Here is a 19,590-nt window from a genome sequence, read left to right on the forward strand (position 1 = left end):
ATTATTACAGAAGAAAAAGGATTAGTCGCTTTATTTTCAACCGTGTGGGTAATTTCCTTTCTTTTTTTCTATTTTTTTCTTTTGTTTTTACATTGTTTTCCCCCCACTTTAGTTGCTGGCCTGGGAACCTGGAAAGGATGACGAAGTTGCCATGGTAACAGTACGACCGAACTTCCAGGACAGCGTCCATGTGGGATATGTGACAGGTCTGAAGAAGTTCACCGAGTATTACACCTCTGTGCTGTGCTTCACCACACCCGGAGACGGCCCCCGCAGCCCGCCTAAAGCATTGAGGACGCACGAGGACAGTAAGTGACTTTTCTTCCACACTTTTGCCTCTCCCACGGTGGCATGGGGACACATGCATCTCACAGTAACACATCCTTTGGGCAAGATCTATTATTCATGTAGTAAGGAGTTGTAGAAAAGTGCTAATGAATGAGTATATTCGGCATCATCATAATTGGGATATAGTTCTTTACAGAATATTTGCGAAGTGGTAAAAATTCCCAGTGTACCCCGGCTCATATTCACGGGTTTTTCTTTCTTCGTTTTTTTCAAATTTTAAAATCCAAACTCTTAAGATGTCAGCAATGAGTGGCTATTTCCAGATCCTAGTCAATCACCTGTACAGCTGTGGCTCAAAGCCTCTTAGGCGTGCTCATTATTCTTATTTGTTCCTATTCAGCCCCCGGTGCAGTGGGTCATCTGAGTTTCACCGAGATCTTGGACACTTCACTCAAAGTCAGCTGGAGTGAGCCCAGCGAGAAGAATGGAGTTCTCACGGGTACATTCACATAACTCCCAAATTATACTTGTAGCCAGAGGCAGAAAAGGTGAGAAATAGCACCTTTTTTTTTTCCAAGGTGGTATTTGTCAGAGTTGGGTTGACAGACACCAGTCGCATGAGGCAGTGCTCAGGTTGAACTGAGACCGGAGGATTTGGTTTTATATTGCAGCTGCTTGAACTCATTTACTGAAGCCAGCCCAGGAGAGGTTCTTTATCGTTAGTTGTTGTTTTTCTTTGTTTTTTGTGGGGGTTCATGCACATAGTGCTTCCCAAGCCACAGACAGAATATACCAGCAATAAGACAACACTTGAGAAAAAAAAAAAAAGAAAGAAAGAGAAGAATATTTGAAAAATGACATTTTTCAGCCAACATTGTCTCCTCTCCCAAGCTCTCCATATGAAATATCTCTCAATAAGGCTCCCTTCGAGAGGCATTGCTCAAGTCTTTTGCAATCGTAGAAGAAATATACAGAAATGTGACCATTTTAGTATGAAACAGTATAGTAATAAAAGGGCAAAAAGTCCTTAAATTATCAGACATAATAAAGACCAATAAAACATCACATTGACTGATGAGATAGATCATTAAAGTGAATCTTTCAGTGGTAAGAGTGCAGAAATGGTTATTTGGCTTTTCTTAAAATTACATTCCCTACTACTCAGTGATTTTTCTATAATACTGGCCAATATATTGTTTCTATTATTTTTCATGCAACCACGCCATCGACTTATCAGTCGCTTAATGTGCAGTAAATCTTTCATTCCATCGACTCACATGCAGAATGTTTTTTCTTGAGTATTACGTTAAAGAATCTAGCTAACAAATTGTTAAATGTTTGCACAGCTTGATATTTAGCAGCATGTTGTAAAGTATTTTCCAACATTTCAATGTGTTGCACGCTCCCAGGAGACAAACACTGACATGCCATGTGAAATTATTGATTTGGCAAGAAATGCTGCTTAATGCTTTGTGCAATCACATGAAAAGAGCTGCTGGCCAAGGAGCAAATTGCATTAACTTTGAGCGGGTGAGCATGTGTGTCTGTATGTGTGTATGGGAGTGGGCGGAGGATGCGTGAGTGCAGGGAGGTATAATCACAGGCTTATTTAATTTGCTATATTCAATTTTTGATGAAGTTAATTTAATATTTCTGTTAGCTTGCCCTGTAGCACGCAAGCCTGGAGTTGCTATTGTAGTAAAACTGCTGTCAGATTTTCCCTTGGAGGATTTTCTGTCCGTGTCCACTCATCACTGCCTCTCCTTAGGTTACCGCATTTCTTGGGAGGAGTACAACCGAACAAACACCAGAGTCACCCACTACCTGCCCAATGTCACCTTAGAGTACAGGGTCACCGGGCTCACTGCTCTCACCACCTACACTATTGAAGTGGGAGGAATGACCTCCAAGGGCCAGGGCGTGCTGTCCTCCTCCACCATTTCCTCTGGTGTTCCACCAGGTTAGTAACCAAGCATTCACTACAGATACATGAGAGCCTGTGTGCCCAAAATTTTTTATTCCAGATGATATGAAAGAGTAATTAAAAAAAAAAAAAAAGCAGCTTTTAGACATGAACTGCAGCACTGAACTTTTCCAAACATCACCAGGCAGAGGTGCACATGACAACACAAATTACTGCAGTATATTGAATGTTAAATAGTCTTTAACCTCCTAGCTCATACTACAAGCCTGTGTGGTGTCATCTTGCATCAATTCTTGCGAGTATGAGAAAAGCACTGAAAGTTCAGTGACTTCACAGCTTGTGAGTGGTCAGCTCCTCCGGCAGAACGCTTTCCCCCAAAAAACAAAAGACAATTTTCCAGATTTTTCTGACACTGTCTAAAGTTCATGTGTGAGAATGGATACACACTAGATTCTACATTTCTCACATTGCAGTTGCATCTTTAATTGTGCCCGCCCACTTAAGTCCCTCTCCAAAATGTCAGTTTGTATTGGCAGCTCCTGTTTCGATGTTCATTCAGTCTCATTGTAGACATCGTCAGCATTCATTTTTTCCGTACTTGGAGAGCGCCCTCTGGAACAGAAGACGTTACACAATTGTGTTGAGGCTAAGTATCACTCATCCTAGTAGTCCCTGTAAAATCTGTTAACGGTTCATGTCTATTTTGAGGAGAGGTGGTGGCATGTTGTGAAAGTGAATGAAAGTACGCTTTTACATGATACCTGCAAAAAGCAAGTGTTAGAAAAATTGATTGACATTACAAGTGCCATAGCATTTTTTTTTTTACATACTCAGACAATATCTACCTTTATCCGCATGCCTTCATTCTCAGGCAGTGTGCAGTTCCAATTAACAATCATAAAACCTTTCCAAGCTCAATTAATTCTCAAGTCAAAATTGTGTCTTTATTCAAATTAATGAGCAACTGGGGACCTTTACTGAACCTTCCCTTCCCGTAGATTTACTGTCACGCATTGAACTCGGTGCGTACACTCAATGTTGTCTGGCGCCAGACACAATGAAATCTGACCCCGGTCACCTCATCTAGGACAGAAGCAAAAAAAAAACAAAAACCTGCACATGCACGTATCTCCCCGACATTCGTGAAATAATAGCTCCCTCGATAGCATTAAGGACGATTACAGTGTTTAATGATTTCATATTTGCAAAACGGTGCAACAGAAACACAATGCCCACGTCAATTACTGGAGCTACATTTAGAGGCTGTACATCTGTGAAACCTGTGAAATGACAGGCTGTTTTATTGAGAACAGGCCTCAGTGTAGCACTTACGTTCAGAATAGCAATTACTCCCATTGTATAGGTATAAAGAAAACGCCGATGTGCCTGCAACTGTACTGTAATGACCCAGCTAAAAGCAGCCTTAGTAATCAGTCATGCAAATAATTTAGAGGTGGTCATTTTACAGCGACACATAATCTGCATTTCATTATGATTGAATATATTCACATTTAAGCAATCTTGGAAAAAACAGTTTAGTATCCCCATGTGGCAATGATGATATCTTTTTTTCAAAAAATACTGGGTCATACCGATGGGCTATGGTTTGGATTAATGTCTTCAACTAGAATTTATGTTAACTATATTGCGCTTTGGGAAGAGGGGATTGCCTAGTAGGTTTAATATTTTAAAAAGTATGAGGTAAAAAATGATGAATAATGAATCCGTTTTTGCACTCGCATAAATTATCCAATCCTACCTAGACAAGCACAAAAAGTGTTGATATTCATATACGCAAAAATGCTTTCTTGCTGTTCTTTGAATTCACCTTTTTCAGATTTGCCCCCCCCTTCTCCAGGATTACCAGTGAATAATCCATTCTTATTGTTTATTTAGCTCAAGTGTAAACAAGTAGGATATCAGATTGAATCATATATCCAGATAACTGCAGTGTAATTGACATTCATGGCATTGTCTCTATCTGTGTACTGTGTGTAAGCATCTTTTCCAAATCTAATCTTCTTTTTTGGTGTCTTGGCTGAAGGTGGGAGCACTCTGGAGAGAATAGGATGAGATAGCAGAGAAATATATGTGTGCAGTATCTGTTCTGCCACAAGAGGGTGCTGTGGTTGATGGATTTTCCTATGTAGTCCACAGACTCAACAACTTGCCCTGTGGAAGAGGCAGCAAGAGAAAAATATCCATATCTTAGTGCACATTCTCCAGTGACATAGTAATATCAGCCCAGTTATTGCTTTATGTGACTCTTTTAATTGTTTTGTGTGTTTGTTTTTTGCTTCCTCACAGAGCTTCCTGGCCCTCCTACCAACATGGCAATTTCCAATATTGGCCCACGCTCCATCAACCTGCAGTTCAAACCTGGCTATGATGGCAAAACTTCCATTTCCCGCTGGCTAGTGGAGGCCCAGGTGAGCCAGATTTTAACTGGAACTAATAATTTATTTGTTTTTTAGTTATATTTAAAAAGTTCAGTAAAAATTCACTACTTTCCTCGGTTCCTCAGAAAGAGAGGTGCAGTATTTGACTCATCTGTTGTCTTATTCCCAGGTGGGTGCAGTAGGAGAAAATGAGGATTGGTTGATGGTCCACCAGGTGTTCAACGAACCTGAGGCTCGCTCCTTAGAGGTGCCAGGTCTCAACCCATATACCTCATACAGGTAATTACTGGAAACTTGTTTCTGTGAATCTTTACTGTGTACCTGAGTTCCAAAATTATTAAATACAAAGTACTTCTGCAGACATACTACACATTCACCTCAGTACACATTCTCCTGTGGCAGAACACATGCTGAAAAGAACAAATAAAAACTGATCTGCTGCACTGTACTTTTGTACAGACACACAAAGTCACATCAGTATTAGTGTTAACAACTTAACAATGCCAGTTTTAATTGAAAGTAATCATGTGCCATTTGTGTATGTGCACTTTCATTTCAGCATGTCCCAGCAGCTTATCTTATTATGTTTTCCTTTAATTTGAATTCAAGCTTATTTTAAAAGTTTTTTTTAAGTGTATGCCTGATTTTTATCTTGGCTTGTTTTTCACGATCGCATTCAATATAAGCAATTAGCATTTCACTGAGCCAATCCCTAAAGGCTCACAACAGCTATAGTTCTCATCATTCCAACATCAGCGCTGCCACTTTTCATTTCAATATAGTTAAATGCAAAAAAATTGCTGTTTTGCATATTCAGGCCATAACGCAAATAAGCCCCCCACAGCATATTCATGCTTTATTCATATTCAGCGCTCTGATCTTGTTCAAATGCAATAAGCCTCATGTAAGAGGATGCAAGTGCGACTATAATGCTGATCATTGCAGGTTCATTTTAAGCTGCCAGATTCCCAGTTTCAGGACTACAGCTGAAATCAAGTAAGTGTTTTCTCAAGCGAGATTCATGTTATGATGTTCAAATCCATATACCAGGTTTCGGATGCGTCAGGTGAACATAGTGGGTACCAGTCCTCCCAGTCAGCCCTCCAGAAAAATTCAGACCCTACCAGCTCCTCCCGACATGGCCCCTGCCAACGTCACCCTGCGCACCGCTAGTGAAACAAGCCTCTGGTTACGATGGATGGTAAGGAGAAATCTTTTTCTAAAATGCCAGTTTTTGTTAGTGATGTCACACTGTAAGAAAAACTTGATGAGTTGAAGGAAACAGGCCTGTTAGTCAGTCCAATCTCTCTCAATGTGAACACCATCTCCTTCCCCTCAGCCTTTGCCTGAATGGGAATATAATGGGAATGCAGAGCAGGTGGGCTACAGGGTTCAGTACTCCCGTGCAGGCTCACAGGGCCATCCACTCACCCATGTTATTACCGACCGTCTGGAGAGAGAGTTTACTATTGAGGACCTGGAGGAGTGGACAGAATATGAGGTCAGGGTCCAGGCTGTAAACGGCATTGGAGTGGGACCCTGGAGCCAACCGGTCAGAGGCAGGACACGGGAGTCTGGTGAGTTCCACGCTGTGGAAAAACGCTATTTTGTTTGGAAAAGTAATGCACAAACTTCATTAGATTAGTCAAATCTTCTTTTTTCTGTTAAAGGTCAAATTCCTAAATTGCCTCACACATATTTGTGTGAACATCAAACACATTTTCACAACCCAGAAATAAAAACACGCTGATTACTTCTGTGATACTGTATTTGCAGCATCTGTGCTGAATATCTTTATTATTAGTCATATTAGAGGTGTCAAACAAACACTTAACACTTTGCCATATGGTAAATCCATGAGCAGATTGTTTCCTGCTCAGATGCCCTGCTAGAGTATTTTTAATAGCCTCTTTAATATAAGCAAAGACACTGCTTTTCCATTCTTGCGTCTGCTTTCACGCTTTCACCAGGCATTGGACAGAAAGACATGGAAGGAGCTAAGAATGGAGTCTGAGGAAATTGAGAACACATGGACTTAAATGTGGAATTCCTGCGCTCTTTTTTTCCCCATACTCCAGCAAATTATTAGGAATCAGGCATGTTGTCCAAGGATGAGTGCCAAGGAGGAGAAGAGCCCTATTCTTGAGGGTTTTTTCCACCAAGCCAAAATAATAGAAGCTTCTGTGTGCATACGCAAACACAAATAATAAATCCTTCTCTATTTTAGATCCGTATGTACAGTAATTGCCCTCATACACAGCATATATGACAGACTTTTTGGAATATGTGGCAAACAGTAGACTATCCAGCCCTCTAATCTCTTTATTGTTCCCAGTTCCCTCCAGTGGTCCCACCAACGTCTCTGCCTTTGCAACTACTTCAAGCAGCATCCTGGTGCGCTGGTTTGAAGTCCCAGAGCCGGACAGGAATGGGCTCATTCTGGGCTACAAGGTCTATTTCTGCTTTTTATATTTGGCAGCTATACACCTTTTATTTACTGAGCTTTCCGAGGCATCTAATTAGTTTGGAAAAAACTTGAGCTTCTTTTAAGCTGTGAAATACACAGCATGGTTGCGGTTTTTGAGGCTATTTGTCCTACTTAATTTCCACATTCACTTTTCCCAACCTCTTTCTCCTGTCTCCTCACCGAGTCAGGTGGTTTATAAAGAAAAAGACTCGGACAGTCCAGTCCACTTCTGGACAGTAGAGGGGAATGCCACTCACAGTGTCCAGCTGACTGGTCTGGGGAAATATGTGCTCTATGAGATCCAAGTTCTGGCATTCACACGGATTGGAGATGGACGGCCGAGCTCTCCACCTATTCTTGAAAGGACCCTGGATGATGGTAGGAACACAGGATAGAGCAAGATTGAGCATTCCAATTATGTAAAAATAAATAGCAATTGATATTGTGCTGAATACTTTGGTAAGAGAATTAAGAAAAGGGAGGGGCTACTTATATGTTATGTCTAAAAAAACTTTAAATCTTTGTGTGGTCTTCACAGTCCCAGGACCTCCAGTGGGTATCCTGTTCCCTGAAGTCCGGACCACCTCAGTCCGCCTTATTTGGCAGTCCCCTGCCCAGCCGAATGGCATTATACTTGGTTAGTACATACAAAATGTTTTTTATTAAGATTTGGCCCCTAATTCTACTCTAGAAATCAATGGCAACAGTTTTTGCTCCCAATCATTGTAAACATACTTTTGCAAACTTTGATTTGGGTTTTTTTCCCCAACTAAGTGGATTAGACCGTATTCGTTGGGGGAAATCAAGTCTTGTTATTTTCCGGTTTGCAGTAAAGGGACTGGGATTCTCTTGTTGGCTTACTGGGGATTTCCTTGTGAGTATTTATTCCATTAAACATCTGTTGGATAATTTAGTTTAAACTGTCCAGTGTGACAGACCTACAAAGTAGCATAGAGGAGCAGATGCTAATGAAATCCTGTCAGAAGGAACACAGCTGTCTGCAGCGCAGCTTGATTTCCCTTTTATTAACAGTATAAACAACTGTTTCTTCAGATACCACTGAAATACATGTTTCATTCTAACCCAGAGCATCTTTGACAGCTTTATTAAGACCATTTGTCTCTTCTCCAGCTTACCAGATCACTTACCACCTCAACTCTACCAATAGCAACACAGCCACAGTGGATGTGCTGAACCCTAGCGCCCGCCAGTACATGGTGACTAACCTCAAGCCAGAAACTGTCTATGTGTTTCGCATCACGGCACAGACAAGGAAAGGCTGGGGTGAGGCGGCCGAGGCGCTCGTGGTTACCACGGAGAAAAGAGGTAACTCGATGTGGATTTTAATACTGACATATTCGAGCGCTGGATATGTGGGGGAGTCATAAAAACAACAATTTAATTGAGAATATGAATAAAATGTTTCATCTGATGCTGATGAAGTGGTGTTTGGAAGCGTAGTAGCAACATAATTTGTATTTCTCTAACAATGCAGGAAATATAGTAACAGTTGTATAAATGGTGCTGAGACCTGAGAACAGACACATGTGTATGATCTCCGTAATGGCATAACATGCAGAGAGCTGCACTAAGCCTTTGTTGCACTTAGTTCATTTCCAGTCAACAGTTCAGCGAGCAGATGTGTTTTCTAGAGGAGTGTCTGTGCCCTGTGGGTATTTATTGAAGCACTCTGATGTCATTGTGAGAATGCATCAGTCCATCTGCTTCCCTCAAGGCATGTTGTGGATCGTGTACTATGCTACTTTAGTTTCTCAGCTACTTTTCATTCCAGCACCAGAATCACACTTTCTTCTTTCTTGTCAGCTCTACATAGCTCATGCAAATATGAGTAAATGGAAAACAAGAAGTATATTTTAAAAAAACTGTTTCTAATAGCTCCAATTTTTTCCCCCGCACATCTGCAACTTCTCCAAACACTCAGTTTGTCCCAATTCATGTGTCACATGCGCACACAGCAGTCGTCCTTGTATTCCGTTGCCCGTTTCTCTTTCCCTTACTTGCCTCTGTTTTTGCTCCAGCTCGTCCTCAGCCTACCAGCCGCCCCCTGGTTCCTCAAAAACACGTTCAGGCTCGCCAGGTGTTGCTTTCATGGGAGCCTGGTAGTGACGGCCTGTCCCCCGTGCGCTACTATACGGTCCAGCTAAGAGAGCTTCCTGAAAGCAACTGGACGGTCCACTCAGCATCTGTCAGCCACGAGGCCACAACCTACATAGTATCCAGGTAGAGTATCATCAAGTAACGACATCTGGTTACGTTAAGGTGTAAATTTTCACATTCCCTTTATTAGAACAAATGTGTTCTCACACTTCTTGCTGACGCTTCCTCTTTAATATTCCCCTACCTTTTGAATAGCTGGCATAAGAAATGTGTTCTTTTAAAGAATAATGTTTCCAGAGGATTGCAGTTTGGAACGTAAACGATGGAAATGCATTTGGCAAGTACAAATGTGAAACTGTATTTGCCATTAAGGTTCCAGTTTGGTTTAAAGTATGCCTAATAGTTTGCTTCTAAACCTCGCAGTGAGACTCTCTTTTTGATGTATGGAGTTTAAAAAGTTTGAAGTTTCAATGCTGCAGTTTGTGATAAAGATTGATGTGCTTTTCTGTGCTTTCATCCCTAAGGCTGAAACCCTTCACATCTTACCAGTTCAGAATAAAAGCCACCAATGACATAGGGGACAGCGAGTACAGTCAGGAAAGTGAAGCAATCACAACTCTACAGGATGGTAAGAGTAACACGATGAGCAAAAATCTTTATTCTCATCGTTTACAGCATAAAAATCTGATGACATGATGCATCGTTTACCTTGATCAGAAAGAAGTGGGTCTATTTTTGATTGCTGTTAACTAAGGTAAGACTAAAAGAGTCCAAGTTCAAGTCAAAACGTGCTTGTTTGGAGACAGGTTTCCTGTGACCAGCCAACTTGTGCAATCACCTTGCACTTAAACATGGCCCAGAGGTTGAGGGTGTTACATGCTTAACGTCTGGACAACCAATTGGTTACCACAACTGCTTGGCAACAAAGTGGTTTGGGACAACTTGGCTGCCGACTGCAAGTTATTCAAAAATAAACTTTTTTGAACATCTATTTTTGCTCTTGTGTGACTCATCCTTAAGCACAAACTTGGTATAAAGCTGGAAATGTCTTGTCTGGCTTGCTCTGTAGCTAATAAGAAGTGCCTCTAAAGCTTACTCGTATGTAATTTTTTGAATGTATGCATGTCATATTGATGTATGGCACATTTATGGTGTGTTGTGCAAGACACTTTCTTGGTGAATGTGGTCATTTTCATTTAGTGACACTCTCAAGCTGTCAGCCAGTGTGAACGCTAGTGTTCATTTTCACAAAACAAGCTATTCCTTTGTGACATCTTTTATATGTTAGTGTATAGTATCAAGTTGTTATTTAAAATGTAGGTTAAGTTTAAACACAAAAAGTCAGAGGTATGACTTTGATCTGTATCATAGTGAAAACAGTTTTATGTCTGCATCAATTTGCCTTTTGCTGTGATTTGGACATTACTGGCAAAGACAACAACAACTGCACCATCATGAGACAAAAGAGCAACTTTATAAAAGAAAACAAAAGTTTGCCCAGTGGTGCTTATCCAAATCAAGAAACTCTGCTGATCTTTCCCTCAGCTATTTCTGACTCATCAATGGTTCTTCTGTTGTGGCTGTTGTGTATTTATGCTCCATGAATGCCACTGCACGTGGATAGGTTAAGCATCTTGAATTGTGCAGATTTTCAGGTCAATTTAGCTCATTTATTTCACTTTTATTACCCCAGTGCCTGACGAAGCGCCCTCGATTCTCTCTGTCACGCCATACACAACAACGTCAGTGCTGATCCGCTGGCAGGTAAGAACAAACAAAACAACTTTATATATATGTTTTCAAACTTCGTGATCTGTTCGAGTGTGGGAAAGTGGCTTCTAAGAGAGCTTGATAGCAAACAGCAAGGCCTATACTTACAGTATAGACTGATAAACACACTGCCACACTGTCTGCGTAATAAAAAGCACCCTCACCCGCATTCCCACCTGAATTAACAGGTCATAAAAAGAAAAACAGGAGGCTCTGAGACACAATTTTAGTTTTATGGAGAACACTTGTAGACTTTATGAGGATCGAGAGTTGCTTGTGCTTTTTTTCTTTCTTCTGTGGGTTTGTTCCTCTCATTGTTTAATCAAAGGGGATTTTTCTTCAGCTTGGTGTGACATGGCGTGATTTTGTTTTTTCTGTCTGTGTATAACAGTTACTCTAAATCTTCTTAGTTGATGGTAAGTTAATGACAAATGTCAGTAATAACTGGGGGGGGGTTTTGGCAGTTTTTTAGCAGTGAAGAAAAAAACTTGTTAAAAGGAGTTGGATCACTTGGATCGCATGTAGTCTTCCAGGCTATCTGTAGGTATCAGATGTACAGTGATGTGCTACATTAGACTAACAGTAAGTCTGCATTTTTCTCCTCAGCCCCCCTCAGAGGAGAAGATAAATGGTATCTTACTGGGCTTTCGCATTCGATACCGCGAGCTGCTGTATGACCGTCTCCGCAGTTATATTCACACAGTCAACAGTGCATCCGCCTGGGCTGAGCTCTCTGGTGAGAAATAACTGCTACCAACAAAATACATTTTATTATGCCACCACCTACACTATAGGATCCTAAGAAAAATGAATTGTGTACTATAACAAGTGGTATATTGCATTAACTGGAACTCTCCGGTGTGCGATTTGAAATGTGACATTATGAATTTAAAGACCATAAAGAAATAACCGAGGTTAGAAATTGCACATCAAGAAATACAGTCCTGCGCTTTACTTCAGTAACACATAATTATAAGTCTCTGTTATGGTTGATTATTCACATGCTGTCTTTATGCGTCAGCAGCCCCTTTTCCATTAGAGGAAAATTCTCACAAAGGCCTATACTGTTGCCAAGATTTCCCCACTGGTCTTGACACTTCACAGCAAAACATTTCATCTTGTGATCAGTGGTTATCAGCTGCAGGCTATTATTAGGTTTACTCTGGAGCCCTCTCTCTTTCTGCTGCTTTGTGAAACTTGGCCTATAATTTTCCTCTTGTTGACTCACTCTGTTGCTCATTCAGAGCTATGATCACCATCATTGGGTTGTTTTTTCTTATAATAATGTTGCTGCCCTCATTAACAGCAGCAAATTTTTGACTTTGAACCCTACTACCTTTGTCTCTCCACTTAACAGCTCTTATTTTGACTTTTTTTTTTATCCCTTTTTTTTGTGCAGCTCCCTACAGCCTCCGAAATCTGAGTGATTCAACGCTCACCCAGTATGAGTTAGACAGTAAGTTTCGTTATCTCTCTGCCTCTCGAAAGCACACATATAAACACAATAATTCAATCTGCAAACAAATTAGGTTGAAAAAACAAAACCAAAACTATTTTCCTTTTGAATCTCAATTTTTTTCTCAAGTGCCCGGCTTCCTAGAATAGAGAACTCAGAGTGTTAAGCAAATTAACACAACATTTGGCTGCTTATAATCACATTGCTCGGTACAAACACTTCTACTGAGGCCAGTGGAGCGCTTTGTACATAGAAATTCTTGAACACTGAATACACAAGCGTGCCTGGTCCAGCATGCTCTTTGGTTTGCACATGTCAGCTTATTTGGATGAGCACTGCAAAAGCAGATGGTCACATATTTCTCCTGTACCCCCACAATGCACAATTCGACAGACTCATAATTACAGTGTCACTCTGTGAATTTGTAATTGAAATAGAAATGTCTTCCGAGGGCAGCAGTGTAAAATTCCGTGTAGTGTTGTTGTGTGGGTGGGTGTGAAACCATTCAGGGATCATATCCTATTTATTACGTTTTCTACTTCAACTAATTGTTTGGAGCACCAGGAGGGGGGGGTGTAGGGATGCAGACATGGATCCCCAGGAGGTCAGCAGACCTCTTTACAGTTAACTGCAGAGCAATGGTGACTTTCATAAATGGGAAGATATTCCCATGTAGGGATTTTGCATACATGTCACAGATTGGTGTTTGATATAATTCCTAACCTTATATTCCAAACTGTTTACTTCTACTGCAGAGCTAAGTAAACACAAGCGTTATGAGATACGCATGAGTGTGTACAACGCCGTGGGTGAGGGGCCAACCAGCCCTCCACAGGAGGTGTTTGTTGGAGAAGCAGGTATGCACACTTCCTCTTATGGGCAAATAGATTTTGGGGGGTCATTTATCTTTCTTAAATGCCAAGTCTGTTCAGTTTTAACTGAATAGTTTCTCCTTGAGGCTGTCATTTTCCTAGTAAACGCAATGAGCATAGTAATGAAAACAAATATTAAAATCGAAAAACGTCATCGTTAAATGCGATATATCTGAACGGCTGTCACAGTGCCGACGGCCCCGCCCCAGAATGTGGCTATTCAGTCCGCAACAGCCACCCAGCTGGATGTGACGTGGGACCCTCCACCTGTGGATGCACAGAATGGAGACATCCAGGGATACAAGGTCAGAGTCTCTGCAAAGTGCCGCGTCTGGCACAGGCTCAACATGCCTTACTGGCTCACTTTTAGAGTGCAGCGTAACAATACAACAGTGTTCTGTTTTTATCATTAAATATTTACATTTTAGTGGTTCACATGAGATTACATCCATCTGTTGTTAATCACTATTAAATTGATAATTTTACACTTTTAGCGAACAGCGTTTTCCAGAGGGGGTTTCAGTAAAAGGTTCCGTCTGCTGCTCAAGAAAACATTTGCAGGGAATAAAATATAATTGTGTATTTCCCATAGGGGAGTTTGAAATGGGACTGAGTTTCATAGAAGCAGAAATTGCTGCATTCCCTGAACAGTATCTGTAGATATTTATTTATGTCTGTGCTATTCCATGTAGATTTACTTTTGGGAATTCCAGCGTAAGAACGAGACTGAGCGGATGCGGACTCTGTTTATGCCTGAAGGAGGGGTGAAGCTGAAGAATTTGACTGGTTACACCACCTATATGATCAGTGTGGCTCCATTCAACGCCGCTGGGGATGGACCCCGAAGCCCACCAACGAGGGGACGCACTCAGCAAGCAGGTAAATGTGACAATTAGACGCCAGACGTGGCTATACAAAATCGTTTATCAGTATGAAAGAGCACAACAGTCGGGATCAAGCAGTGTAGTAAAACAAATATTTCTGTATATAACGCACGCACACATGATGGAGATGTTTTCTAAAAGAAAAGACAAGCTTAAGACAAATGTGGTAACATCGTGACAAGACTAAAGCAGATAAATTAGAGCGTGTACAGCCGTGTTTATTCATTTGTCATATTTATGTGCTGGTGGCAGCACCGATGTTAGTTTAGAGAACCCTGAGAGTTTTCTCAAAGTGGATGAGTCAGCCATGGGGAAAGAATTTGATTTGACGATGATGCTAATCGTTGTTGTCAGCAGCATGCCAAACGATGTTAGCGGAGCCACACACGGAGCATAAGTTTCTAATCAGCTAACCCATTCTAAACTTACTTGCTGAATTTCATCTTTTGTCTGATGCTATGAAAATTTTGTCAGCGAGCTTTGAGTCTCCAGGCATGCTTTATCAAAAAGGACCCCGTGCGTTGCCCCCTTTCTTTGTTCTTCTTCTTCTTTCTGTGACTCGTGGGACTTTCTACCTCCGTGCCCATCTGCAAATGTGTCAAAACAATATTTATCTTCCAAAAAGCCATTTTTGATGCGTTTTACTACTGTGTCCCAGACTAGTAAAAAGGGGAAAAAGGAAGGTGTGCACAGATCCTCTGTTTTCCCCAGTGCTTGCTGTTTTGAGAGGAGGAAACAGATGACAAGCTGGGAAGGGGGTGGCATGCATTAGGAGGATAGTTATCCCTTTTTATTTTTTAAACAAAGAGGCTTTGTCTATTGCAAGCGTCTCACCCCCTGCTCAAGAAGCTTAAAGGCAGCAGAGGAAAATGTGTTTCTCAGCACAGTGGTTTCAAGAGTTCAGCCTGTTATAATGGGGTCTCGAGGCAAAGAGTGTTCATTGTGATTATGAATTGCTCTGCCCAAGGTCAAACAAGTATACGTAAGCAATGCAGAACCTTTAAATCTGTATGTAGTTTAACAAAAAGTTTTTTTTATATAATCAGTGGAGTTCTGCTCATGCGCGGAGACTCAGACTTGCAGCAGTGGTTCTGGACCTCCAGAAGAGTTCTACTATAGAAACAAGAAACAGCACCAGTGGAGAATTGTGATATTTCCACGTTTATCTATATTTTGTTGTTAGCCTCAAGAATTCCCTTAACAAGGCTTTTTGTTCAGATGAGAAAACTGAATTAGAGATGTATGCCTCTGTTTGAGGCCTTTGATGTAACCATGGGAAGGACCACTGTATTGATCAGACAGAAGAAATATATGTCATGACATTAAAATGGCTCGTGCAAAAATTTACTTGGTATTTCATGAGAGAAGTTCAACTGAAGGCTAGTGAAGCAAGGGTTGTTTTTTTGTTCAATCCACTCATCTGGTTGTTTTTTATTATTTGACAGAGTCATTCTACAAAAATTTTAGATGTTTTTGACATCTGTATGTTTCAGCTCCCAGTGCTCCCAGCTTCATTCACTTCAGTGAACTGACCACAACCTCCGTCAATGTGTCCTGGGGCGAGCCCACCTTCCCTAACGGCATCATTGAGGGCTACCGTCTGGTCTATGAACCCTCCACACCTGTAGATGGTAACAAATTCTTAACAATGTCAGTTTTCTCTGCACTAAATGGATGCTGGCTATAAAAGCTTAATGCACACTACAAGATCTGAAGTTTTAGAGTCAACGCTTTTGCGTGTCAGTCGACCTTCTTGCAATCTTGTGATGTGCATTTCTTGAGCTACGCTAACCATTACATAAACAGCTCATTATTCATTGCAACCTTATACATATCTACTACTATCATCTTAAATAATACACTGCTTCGGTGCCAAAATGCAAACATGTTTCTAATTCCATTACTTTCTGTGTGCATTTGCGTATGTTGGGTGTGCTTGCACATTGCCTGGCCTGTGTAAGACCTGCTTTAAATGTGGTGTGTTTGTCTAGAGTCTTCAGTGGCCTGTGCCGACTGTCTCCACTCCCCCTCCCCCCCAGGCGTCAGTAAGACAGTGACGGTGGATGTGAAGGGGACCGGCCCTCTGTGGTTGAAGATCAGAGACCTGGCAGATGGCGTCACGTACAACTTCCGCATCCGGGCCAAGACCTTCATCTACGGGCCTGAGGTGGAAGCAAATATCACCACAGGACCAGGGGAAGGTAGTTGCAGTGATGTTTTGGAAAGCTGACATTTTGTCACTAGCCCTTTAAACACTTATTACTATGTTATTCTTTCTCAGGTGCCCCAGGACCCCCTGGAGAGCCATTTATTACGCGCTACAGTTCGGGCCTCACCATTCACTGGACCCCTGGAGACCCAGGACGTTCTCCCATAACACGCTATGTAATTGAGGCCAGACCCTCAGGTAGGGGATTTAGTACAGTGGTTTTGAAAGTGGGGTCTTGGGGAATCAGAGGGGTCAGCCATCCATAGCCAAGGGGACTGTAAAATACATTTTGCTGTAATCTTAGAAATTAATATCTAAATATTAAGAATAAATATCCAATCTATATCCCAATTTGATATGGTTGTGAGACATGAGATTCCATCTAAGAGTGCAAATGGAAGCAAGCATGTTTTTGAAAGACGTTTGGAGACTCCATGCTCTACAGGATCGCCCCATCACTGGCCTTATGTTACCTTCTGTGAGATTTTGATTAAGGAAAGTGGTGTAAAGTGTCAACATCTGCTGCCCTGGAGTCAGTGTCCCTGGCATTTTAATGGGTTATTGATTCAGGCGCTACATTCAAGACAATTGGCATCCTGTTTCAACTGTGATTGACAAGTCCTGGCATGGCAATGAGGGTGATGGATGGTAGGTGACTCACAGGCAGAGATGTGTTTCACTGCTCCTGAGTGAGAATCGGAAAGGCTATCTAGTCCTACATTTTAAAGGTTTCAAGGACTGATAGGTATTTTATGGCAGTATAGATTAAATGGAGGGGGGGGGGGGGGGGGGGTCCCATATCCCATATCCCATATCCCATATCCCCCTTATCCATATGCCAGTGGTGAAAAGTTTCTATAGTATCCAATTACTTGAAAAGTTATTTTTGCCTTTAGATCAAATTACGCTGTTTTTTTAAAAAATGTTTGTCAAAGTTCAGCAACATAAAAAATTTATATCCATACTTGGTTATATTTGTGTACCCTATCAAGGAGTCATAGCTACACATTTATTTACAAGCAGCAGGGTGTAATAAATGATCTCTGGCATGATTTCCATAGCAAGCAGCAAGACATCTAACGCTGCTTCATTTGAAATATGGCTGCTCCGCTATTTATGTTGTAGAATTTGTTGGTTGTAAATTTTTACGAGAGCAGTGAAATTGATGGATTGTGTAATATTTTTAAGAATTATCAATTACCCTCGGAGCTGCCAGCCAGGCCGGAGCCTTGTATCAAACAAACAAACAAACAGCCTGTTAACAATGACATATTGACACTGTTTAAATATTTTTTGCTTGCTTAACGAATATCGTCAGCCTCCTCCGACCCAATTTTTCCATTAAAATTCCATTACAGATGAGGGTTTGTGGGATATCTTAATCAAGGACATCTCCAAGGATGCAACATCGCACACATTTAACATGGACATCCTGAAACAAGGTGTCAGTTATGACTTTCGGGTCATTGGAGTGAACGACTACGGCTATGGCTCTCCGAGTCTACCTTCTCCCTCCATATCTGGTGAGCTTTCTTGTATTTGTTAATAGAATTGAATGACCTGAATTACATTAACTTTCAGGCTTAATTAAATCCCCTTAGGTCATTCAGACTTCACAGGAATGTGGCTACATGTTTTTAACAAGCATGAATTTCAATTTTCTGGGGTTTTTTTCTTATCTAGCCCAAAAAGTGGCTCCTTTCTATGAGGAATGGTGGTTCCTGGTCGTGGTGGCTCTAGTGGGACTCATCTTCATTCTGCTGCTAGTTTTCATCCTCATTATCAGAGGACAGAGCAAGAAGTATGCAAAAAAGTCTGAATCAGGTGAGTACACACAGTTGTGCAGCTAAGTGGAACATTTAACTATCATGGAAGCTTGTATTTCGCTTCCAGCCTGGTGGCATGGAGGGAATCTGATAACTTGCCTTTTTTAAATAAAACAGTAAAACTTATTACAGGGATTTTATTATTATTTTATTACTTTTGAAATACTGAGCAGAGAAATTGAGTTAACTTTGTTTTGTAGGGGGGTGAATTCTGCTTTTGAATGAATCAGGTCACTGACTGGGTTGCAGGGGAATAAAAAGCAGAGAAAGAGAGAAAGGAAGCAGGAACGGGGGGCATACTTGTCCATTCAGAGCAGCTCTGACATCAGCGGGTATTTCCCTCAGCTCAGCACTTTTGCCAGGGCTGTTTAACTGCCAGGCAGGGGAGGGGTGGGGTCCCTGTGGGTCACTGCCCATCTTTCTGACTGATGGAGAGAAAACAAGAGGTTCCTTCTCATTCCAGCACAAAGACACTCTCAAAGCCTCCATATCCTCCTCTAGGAATCTGGCCCAGGCCACTGGACCGACCGAATGCTATTTCTTTTTCTCTGTGTTGGCATAACCACCAATTGACCTTTAGTACCCTCGAGCAACCATGCAGGTCCTGGCCTGGCTGTGGCCACCTGTAGGATGACTGAAAGTGTTTCTAACCTATAACATGGTGAGAAATAGTCTCGAAAAATTAATCTTATATAGAAACCATCCTGTTCATATTGTTTAATATAGTAAAATCATGACACTTAAAGTCAAAGTTAAACATTTATGTCAATTGTGAGTTTAGCCCAGTCATTGGTTATAGATTATGAATGTGCTTCTTTACATACAGAATTAACAATAATGCTGCGGCTGACCTAAATTTATAGTATTGGTAAATACCAAAATCTTTTTAATGCTTTTTTTAACAGTTAAACCATCATTATCTGCAAGGTCTTTAACTAAAATGATATTTAATTTAATGCGAAAATATAATTATTGTTGTTATCCATGAATTTTCAAGTGTAATGTTTTACAACAGAGCTGGAAATATAGTAAAGCACATTATTAATTTTTGATTCAGATGCCAAATTGCATTTTTTTTACTTGCATTCCTGAACAGAAAAAAATTGTTTTGGTTCTAAGGGAATTTCCACTGACATGCCCTGCAAACCTGCCGAATTTCTCATTTTCATTCACATGTTTTTTGGACACTTGAAAATCTACATCGCTTGACTTGACGCTTATTAGGAAAAAGTTTACTTTACTGTTGAGGATTAGTTTGTAAGAATTATTACAGCTCTTGGAGCTGTCTGTTTAATAAAAAGCTAGAGTCTAAAATGGTTGGAATACCTAACAAAGACTGGAAACAGGGAATCAGCTAGCTGTATGAGGGAAAACACA

General features: G+C 41.0%; 1 protein-coding gene across 8 annotated transcripts in view; it reads left to right on the forward strand.

Annotated features, from left to right (window-relative positions):
* sdk2b (sidekick cell adhesion molecule 2b) overlaps nt 1–19,590 on the forward strand; it is a 293,816-nt gene that overhangs the window by 261,957 nt on the left and 12,269 nt on the right. For 5 of the 8 annotated variants that reach the window (XM_085416873.1, XM_085416876.1, XM_085416874.1 and 2 more), the window contains exons 19-42: nt 113–308; nt 689–787; nt 2,057–2,248; nt 4,520–4,641; nt 4,781–4,890; nt 5,662–5,812; nt 5,951–6,188; nt 6,947–7,062; nt 7,267–7,456; nt 7,617–7,715; nt 8,210–8,404; nt 9,118–9,319; nt 9,721–9,824; nt 10,890–10,960; nt 11,573–11,702; nt 12,366–12,422; nt 13,178–13,279; nt 13,484–13,599; nt 13,987–14,173; nt 15,672–15,809; nt 16,170–16,379; nt 16,460–16,585; nt 17,746–17,910; nt 18,071–18,211. In XM_085416873.1, coding sequence (XP_085272999.1) covers nt 113–308; nt 689–787; nt 2,057–2,248; nt 4,520–4,641; nt 4,781–4,890; nt 5,662–5,812; nt 5,951–6,188; nt 6,947–7,062; nt 7,267–7,456; nt 7,617–7,715; nt 8,210–8,404; nt 9,118–9,319; nt 9,721–9,824; nt 10,890–10,960; nt 11,573–11,702; nt 12,366–12,422; nt 13,178–13,279; nt 13,484–13,599; nt 13,987–14,173; nt 15,672–15,809; nt 16,170–16,379; nt 16,460–16,585; nt 17,746–17,910; nt 18,071–18,211 — 3,457 coding nt within the window. The remainder of the gene's footprint in view (nt 1–112; nt 309–688; nt 788–2,056; nt 2,249–4,519; nt 4,642–4,780; nt 4,891–5,661; nt 5,813–5,950; nt 6,189–6,946; nt 7,063–7,266; nt 7,457–7,616; nt 7,716–8,209; nt 8,405–9,117; nt 9,320–9,720; nt 9,825–10,889; nt 10,961–11,572; nt 11,703–12,365; nt 12,423–13,177; nt 13,280–13,483; nt 13,600–13,986; nt 14,174–15,671; nt 15,810–16,169; nt 16,380–16,459; nt 16,586–17,745; nt 17,911–18,070; nt 18,212–19,590) is intronic. The other 3 variants (XM_085416875.1, XM_085416877.1, XM_085416880.1) reach the window with 1 other exon arrangement.

The sequence above is a fragment of the Rhamphochromis longiceps genome, linkage group LG8, assembly GCF_057381845.1.
Source record: "Rhamphochromis longiceps isolate RC_006_pf linkage group LG8, R_longiceps_female_GT1.1, whole genome shotgun sequence".
NCBI lineage: Eukaryota > Metazoa > Chordata > Actinopteri > Cichliformes > Cichlidae > Rhamphochromis > Rhamphochromis longiceps.